Raw genomic sequence first — 8,022 nt, 5'->3', positions numbered from 1 at the left:
ACACACACTCACCTGCAGGGACAGTCACCCACAATGATCCACACTCCCCATTAATTCACTCCCCCAATTATATACGGTCTCACACAAATATATACAGTAAAACACATCTCACACATGATTGCATTCATACAATTATAGATGATACACAATCACAAACATTCACACATTTAACACAAGAATAGATTCACAATGAGAAACTAATATGTACTTTCACAAACATTACCACATGATTCGTTCACAATCACAGACGCTGGTGATTACACAGCTATCCAAAAAGCCACATTCATACATGGTCACACAGACACCACCACAAGTTCATATGTATAATGGTAGTTTCGATTTGCAACTTAAGCAGAATAAGCACACACAACTGCAAACAAAATTACACAATTGAACACTTACAGACATTCATTATCAGTGAAATCTTGATTGCCCGCACCCATCACAAACACACAACGCACACACATAACTCTCACACCCGAAGACAAATCTCTAGCACTGGCTCTCACAACTTTCCTCAGCACTGCCTTCTCTCCACTTCTTCCCCTCCTTCTTTCCTCTCTCCAGAGCCTGTAGGTCCTGGTCCCCAGATGTCCCTCAAATTTAGGTACCAGGGGCTGCCCAGGCTGTACCAGCTCACACCAAACCCAAGTAGCTGCAAGGTGCTGGGCTCAGCAAGGAGCAGGCAGCCTTGACTCCGGATCCGGAGGGTTTTATTATTTTTTCACATAAATTACACAAGCACTTTATAAAAAGGTTACACAGAAAACACCTTATAAGTGCATAACTTAAATGCCCCCTACGAACAGGATCTGGAGAAATAGGCTGAGTTTGTGTGGAAACCTGTCTGTGCGTACCTGGGTGTGGCTAGGCTATGTGATGGGGGTCTGGCAGGCCAAGTGACACTGTTGTGGCTGCTGTGTGTGTGACGATGTGTCACACTGTGACCGTGGCCTTGTGTTTGTGAGAAGCGCCATGCTGTTCAGAATGAATCTGGGCCACCCCTGGTAGTAAGGGTCAAGAGTGTGAAGGCTATGGCCCTGTGTGTGCACGACACTGCCATAGGTCCCCTGTGTGTGACTGTGGGGTGACACCAGGAGGGACAGTGAAATCACCTCTGTGAGGGCCTGTGGGTGTCCGTGTATGATGCGGAGTGGAAAACAGAGTGCTCTCCCCAGGGCAAGTTCAAATGACAGCTCATGCTGTCCTCTAGGGTTCCCAGAAGCTCTTCTTCCTCCACCTTTCCTGCCTCAGTCCCACGTTAAAAATCAGAATAAAATAAAAGAGACGCAAACGGAGGACTCCGAACAGTTCCAGCAGGCGCCAGACCGCATAGGCATCTGGGAGGTGGCCGCGCGTCCCTTTCTTGCGCGGTCTTCTCTTCTTTTCCACCAAAAAGAGAACAGCGTCGGCACGAGAGCGCGGGCCGGTGCGGAGGGGCACGGCGTTCCCCTGCTGCGTGCAGTCTTCGGCAGGAGGGCGGCGAGAGTCGCGGCTCTCAGGCCTCGCGACCCTTGGTTGGGCCCGGGTCTCACGGGGCGGAGCAGGCAGGCTCACTCGCAGGCCGACGCCACGGACGTGACGCTGGTGATCTTGGTCGAGTCGTCAGACCACGGCTGCAGGTTCTGCAGGGCGAAGAGCGAGGAGTTGTGCACGCAGAGCGGGTCGGCGGGCAGCGGCTGCGCCAGGCTCTTCTGGAAGGCCTCTTGCTGCAGCTGCAGGAGGATGCGGTTCGCCTGCTGCCTCTCGGCCTCACGCTCCTCCGCGGTCTGCCGCCTGCACCGGGGACAAGCCGTTACCGACGCTTCGGGTGCGCTCCCGGGAGACAGCCTGAACGAGCGGGCACTGCTCCCCTTCGCGGCCCCCAATTTCCGCTTGGGCCCCTTGAATGCATTCCCTTATCTTGAGGGTCCTGACTCCACAAAGACTGGAAGCCCCAAAAGTAGATTGGGGGGTATCCTGGGGGAGCTGTGGGGAAATCCGCTAGGCCCAAGCAGCTGGGGCTCCCCAGCTCCAGGCAGGGCCAACACCCTCACCAGCCTGGAAGGCGCAGCCAGGGCTAGGATGGCATTTCGCCTCTCCCCAGACCCCAGGAAGACCAGGAGCCTTCCCAAGCCTGAGGGGCCTCACCCTCCTCACCAGTCCAGGGCAGAGGCAAGGGCCAGTGGATATGAGCTGCCCTGACAGACCTCTCTTCTCCCGCTTCCCTCTGCGAACCTCTCCCAGTCTTCTGACCTCCTGCGCCGAGCCCTGTGCCCTGCTGGGATTCCCGCCGGACCGGCCGGCTTCCTCCAAGGCGGTCCAGGGAGGCGATGACTCACTTATTCCATTTAATGCCTCCCCTCCACCCCGTCAACTGAGATCAAACGTCTGTCTCTAAGGTGGACAGACCTAATGGGAGTCCCCGGGGCCTCCAGAAGCAATTTGTAGGCGATCGATGAAGCTGCGCGAAGCCGGCGAGGGCCTCTCTCAGCGGCGGACGCCGGCCTCCTCGCCGCCCCTTCTAGCCTTTTCTCTCTGTGTCTTTCTGTCTCTCGTCTTCCCCTTCTTCCCCGCATTTCAAACTGTGTCTCTTCCTTTAGACTTTGTGTCTTTTTTTCCTCTTTTCTCTCACCCCACCCTCTTCCTTCTCTCAGAATTTCAGGGAATTTGTTTGAAACGAAAATGAAGGTTTTAGTCAACTATGGCTTTCCTTTATTGTACATAAGACTTCTTCAGGCTGACTGTTTTTTCCTTTTCTCCCTGGGTGGGGTGTTTGTCTTTGCCGCCACCCCCCCTTGTGTATCAGTTTCTCTCTGTCTGCTACTCTCTATTTTTCTCTGTGCCCCGACCCCAAGGGCTTGCCTGACTCCCTCCCCTCCCCTAGGCTGCAGCCCCCGTGGGCCTTGGGAACGCAAGTACGTCCACCCCCCTCCCCCCCCAGCCCTTGCTCCCTCCTTAGCTTTCCAGAGGTCTGGAGCAACGTCTCCCACCCCTTCCCCAGCAGCAGGAATGTGGGGGGAGCAGCAGACTCGCGGGGCAGTGGCTTCCTTTGTGGCCACGGCGGCAGATTCCTAGCCTTCATTCAGAAAAAGAAACTTCAATTCCTTTCTCTGGACCCAGGCCCTCCTGGCCAGGCGTCGGGGACTTCGCCCAGACTCTCTTGCTCTCCCCACTGAGGCCTGAGCTAGCAAGAAACTCCCGGAGTGTGTGGAACCGAGTATGCGGGCCAGATGTGCGGGAGGGTGCAGGGGTGCAAGAGGGTGCAACCGGAGAAAGCGTCTGTGTGTGGGGGGGAAATGAGTGTAGTTGTGGGTGTGTGACGTGAGAAGAGAAAATGTTTCTCTCTCTCTCACTCACACACATACACCCATCTGCTCCTGATTGATCCCCCTTTCAGTAGGACCCTCGAAAACCCCGCCGCAGCCGGCGCAGATTGATTTCCCCCTTCCCGGTAGGGGAACCGCTGCGCCCAGGCGAGGCGTCTGGGGAGGAGGGAGTCAGCAGGGCCCAGGCCCACGGTATGGGGTCCCAGACGCTCTAGCGGGAGCCCCGGCTGGGGCGCAGAAACAGGGCGCCTGCCATCCTACCTCCGGTCTCCGGGATAGACGAGGCATCTCTGTACGCGTAAGTTTGCGCAAACAAAAAGTCCCTCAGGACGCACTGATCTCGGAAGCCTGGACTGCGTAGACTGCGCTCAAACCCGGACGTTTCCCCAAGCAGCGGCGGAGACCAGCCGCGTCTACACCCGCACTGAGTGTGCGCCCCCGGGCCAGAGAGCCGGAAAGAAAAACAGCTGGGGCTCTCGGCCCCGTCCAGTCATCGGCCACGGTGGCTTTCCGCTCCCCGCGAGCCTAGCAGAGCAGCGCGCTCCTCCGAACCAGAGCCATAGGAAAGTGGCGAGCATGGGAGTATGAACGCCCCCAGAGAGGCCCGGAGCCGGAGACTGCGCCACCCACGGCCGCGCCCGCCCCGCGCTCTTACCTCCACTTTGTCCGCCGGTTCTGGAACCAGGTTTTGACTTGCGCATCGGTCATTTTGAGCGCCTTGGCCAGGGCGGCGCGCTCGGCCGAGGCCAGGTACTTCTGGCGGTGGAAGCGCTTCTCTAGTTCGCAGATCTGCAGGCGCGTGAAGGACGTGCGCGGCTTCTTCTTCTTGGGGGGCGTCCGATTCTGATAGGGGTGACCTATACGGCGTGTTACAGTGAAGGGTGAGAGGGCCACTGGAGCGGGAGACAGACAGACGGCAGAGGCAAGCGGCAGAGCGTCAGGAGGCGTCCCAGGCCCGACACCCCGCGAGTCAGCGAGCGCAGCGGCTAGACCCCAGGAGAAGAGCTGTGGTCCTCCCGTCAGCCCTCAGCTCCAAGCCCGCGGCGTGAAATGGCCCCCGCCCGCCCGCCAGGCCGACGCCGCTGCTGCCACCACGGAGACCTCCCTAGCCCTGACCTCCCACGTGTCCATCAGACACAGCCGCAGTCTCCTTGAGGGGCACGTCTGAGGCGAGCTAAAGGTCGCAGTTCCCCCCATAGCCTCAGGTCTCCAGCCTCAGAGAAGCTGCCCAACGGTAAGAGGCTATCCTTGGTCAAGGCCCAGAATGCTGGATCCTGACCTGAGGCCTCCATCACACAGCAACATACACAGACACATCACATACAACAGGAGCAAATTATAGATCTATACACCCAGACAAGCTGACACCCAGACAAACACAGGCACAAAGGCAGATGCATAAGGTGACAGCCATATACTCCCTCAGAACCTTCTTCAGGCCTAAAGCAAGATTACAGCAGGCTGTGGCTCCCCTAGGTAGGCTACGTGGAGTACCTTTTCGCCAGAGACCCAGGCCCAGTGGGTTCCAGGCTCGGGGCGGGGGGGGGGGGGGGAGGGTGTTCCATCAGAGTCTTTTAAGACCAGCTTGGCCTGGGTGGGGGGAGTGGGATGGGGCACTAGGCCCTGCCTCCCCAGGCCTGAGAGGACTTGGGTTGGGGCACTGGGGCCCCTTCTGGAGGCCCAGAGCAGAATGGCTCTTCTACCTCCCTCCACCCCACTTTGCCACAGACCCAGGGTCTGGGCCAAGGTTCCAGAGCTGGAACAGGGGCTTAGCCCAGGGTCTAGCTCTTAACTGCCTATTCCCCTTCCACCATTGGGCCCTGGAGCCCGAGCCCCATGGGAGCCCCACGTCGTGGTCGGTCGGAAGCCGCCTATGCCTCCTGCTTCCTCTGTCTAAGGCCCGGCCAGGAACTCAGGCTCAACTCGTGGCTGCCTCCCAGCGGGCTTGGGGTCCTGGTCCGGCGGGAGGATTGTAGTCTCGGATCCAGGGAACGCTAAGGGCGGCGGGAAGTGAGGCCGGGGAAAGGGGCCCGCGCAGGATCGAGAGCCGAGTGCCGTGAGCGGAAGAGGGAACGGAGGGAGCCGAGGCAAGCGGAGGAAGGCGCGGAGCAGGCAGCTGAGAGGGCGGCAGGCGGAAGCCGCCGAGTGCGTAATCGTCCCAGGAGTTCTTTCGGCTGCCGATCGATCACGGGCCTGGCCGGTGCATTATTAACGCCGGAGGAAACAAGGCTGGGCCCAGAGGGGAGGACGCCGAGCCGGGACAGAACGAAAATGAAGCGGGCGTCTCAGCCTCGCGCTGCCACTGACCCGGACGGAGCCTGCAGTCCGGGAAGAAGGGCCCGCCAGCTCTGTTGCTTTACTCCGGCTCGGAGCCTCTACCGGGTTCGGCAGCGCGACGGGCACTGGACCACGGAGTGTGAAGTGTGTGTGCGCGCGTGTGTGTGTGTGTGTGCGCGCGTGTGTGTGTGCGTGTGTGTGTACCTGTTTTCCTTGCGTCTGATTCTGGGGCTCGCCGCCTCGGCCAGAGAACGTCTGCCGGGACGGAAGAAACAGTTTGTTCACATCGCGCCCCTTTCTCCGAGATACCCGAGCCCCAAATGCCGGCGGAAGGTAGTAGCCCCGAAGCTACATCCCCCTTCCCTCCGCCTGACCGGGCCCAGGGACTCCGAGAGGGGATCAGGGAGAGCTTCTCAGAGCAGGGGTCCTGTGGGAGAGACGGAGAGGGGCCCAGGCTGGGAGAACTCTTCCAGCAAGTCGATTCCGCGAGCTTAGAGAGGCGGCGGGCGGCTGAACTTGGGGGAGGCACCAAGAGGAGCTGGGAGACCTGGCGCACAGAGCGGGCTGCGGGGAGCCACGGGGCAGGAGCGAGGGGGTAGAGGAGAGCCGGGACCGCGGCCAGGCGGGGCGCGCGCGGGCCGGACTCACCTGTGAACCTGTCCTTTGTGTATCTGCGGTTACTCTCCATCCAGGGAAAGGTGAGGCCGGTGAGGTTGTTGACGCCCGGCACGGCAGGCACGGAGGGCACGGTGGGCAAACCGGTAGCCAGAGGTTGAGGGTGGGTCACCGCTCCAGCTAGCGGCCTGTGCGCGGGCACTCGTATCACCCCCGCAGCGCTCAGCGCCCCCGCCCCGCCGCCGCCGCCGCCGCCGCCGCCGCCGCCGGGACCGGGGCCGCCCGCCAAGGCCATGTTCACGTTGTAGGAGCCGGCCAGCGGGCCCATGCTGCAGGCGCCGCCGCCGCCGCCGCCGCCCGCCGGGCCACCGGGGCCGCTCGGGCCTCCAGCGCCATAGGCCCCCGCGCCCCCGGCCCCCGCCCCGGCCGCGGGGCCCCCGCCGCCGTAAGGGTAAGCGCCTCCAACCAAACAGCCAAGGCCGTATTCTCCGTCCTGGAGGCGAGAGGAGGGCCCCATGCAGCTGCCCTGGTCCGGGCTGTTGAGGATCTGGTCGATGCCAAAGCTGATGGGCTCCGCGTGGCCCGGGTGGAGATGGTGCGGACCCAGGTGCTCCATGCTAGCCCCCGACCCCGGCCCTGCGGTGGGGCGGGGGGGGCTGGGCGGTGGCACTCGCTGTGCTTGGCTCGGGGGCAGCGCGCAGCGGCGCGGAGGCACGGAGGCGGCGGCGGCTCCTGGCTGCGCTGAGACTTGGAAGCGAAGTGCGCAGAGGGGCTAAAGTAGGGGGGAGGGGAAGGAGAGAGGGGGCGCCGTATTCTTCCCCTCTCCGGCTGTTCCTTCCCCTCTCCGGCTGCTCGCTTGCTGTTGACTCTGGGACATCAATCACCGGGCGAAAAAGCACGGTGCGAGCGAGCCTCGCCGTTTCGGCCGGGTCTCTCCATTGGCTGTGCGCGGAGAGGAGCGGGGTGAATGACAGCGCGGGGGAGGGGCGGAGAACGGGAGAGGGAGGCCTGGAGCCGAGACAGATGTAGGAGCCTGAGACGGAGGGACTGAGACAGAGGCTCAGAGAAGTAGTTCAAGAAGAGAGAGAAGAGGCCAACCAGAGGCTTAAAAGGAGAAAGAAAAAGAATAGGAGGCCGGCATTCCCAGAGACCGATAGACAGAGGGCCCCAAGGAGGTGGAGGTCAGAGTCCTCTTCCCAGCCTGGCAGGAGCCGCCCGCTTGCTTAGAATTGGGCCAAAGGGGCCAGCCCACCAGGCCTCTGGGGAAGGGGCATCCCAGCGCTACTGGAGAATCACCTCAAGGGCTCAGCTGGGAAGCACCTGTCTGTCAACCAGAGGATTTACTCCAGACTTGCAGTCCGGCTTGTTAGAAAGTAGAAGACTGTCTACTCCCCGGGTATGGAGCCCAGGCCCCTGAGGCAGGAAGGTGAGTTCAGGCTTGTCTTTTAAAACGCAGGCCTATGAACAACTGGCTATATGTTGTTGAAAAAGTCAGCAACAGCCCCAGCTCTGCCAGTTTAGAGAAACTGAGGGAGGGAAGACTTCCTGAAAGACAGGCACAAGTCAAGGGAGTTGGCTTGGGGCCTGCTGTTGGGGTGTCCAGGCATCAAGACACCCCCTTTCCTTTTAAATAGACAGAAGCCTCAAGAAGCAGTTCCCACAGTATGTGAATGAATTCAATCAGATTGCTTTCGTCAGCAACTAGCCCAGGGCTGGCTACTCCAAGCAAGAAACCTTTGGATTATAGTGAGGGGAAGGAGTTATTTTCTTACTTTTGGAATCTTGGAAGGGAGGCCTAGGGGCTTAAAACAGTGAAGGCTGG

General features: G+C 60.5%; 1 protein-coding gene across 1 annotated transcript; it reads right to left on the bottom strand.

The window, feature by feature from the left end:
- Nucleotides 1-1,553: 1,553 nt before the first annotated feature.
- Nucleotides 1,554-6,816, bottom strand: TLX1 (T cell leukemia homeobox 1). Its single transcript, XM_032609023.1, has 3 exons — nt 6,234-6,816; nt 3,964-4,165; nt 1,554-1,776 (listed from the first exon to the last, which is right to left on the bottom strand). The coding sequence occupies exons 1-3, from the start codon at nt 6,814-6,816 to the stop codon at nt 1,554-1,556; spliced, it is 1,008 nt and encodes a 335-aa protein (XP_032464914.1).
- Between the last annotated feature and the right edge of the window lie 1,206 nt (nt 6,817-8,022).

Source organism: Phocoena sinus, chromosome 16, assembly GCF_008692025.1.
Source record: "Phocoena sinus isolate mPhoSin1 chromosome 16, mPhoSin1.pri, whole genome shotgun sequence".
In the NCBI taxonomy this organism is placed as follows: domain Eukaryota; kingdom Metazoa; phylum Chordata; class Mammalia; order Artiodactyla; family Phocoenidae; genus Phocoena; species Phocoena sinus.
Note: the sequence above shows the minus strand (reverse complement) of the source record. Positions and strands in the feature narration are given on the sequence as shown.

What these genes read in the sequence shown, in the direction of transcription:
- TLX1 (XM_032609023.1), bottom strand. Translation starts at nt 6,816, where the DNA reads ATGGAGCACCTGGGTCCGCACCATCTCCACCCGGGCCACGCGGAGCCC. An exon ending in CACAAAGGACAGGTTCACAG is followed by an intron (nt 4,166 to 6,233) that starts GTGAGTCCGGCC and finishes CACGCCGTATAG; the next exon opens with GTCACCCCTATCAGAATCGG. An exon ending in AACCGGCGGACAAAGTGGAG is followed by an intron (nt 1,777 to 3,963) that starts GTAAGAGCGCGG and finishes TCCCCGGTGCAG; the next exon opens with GCGGCAGACCGCGGAGGAGC.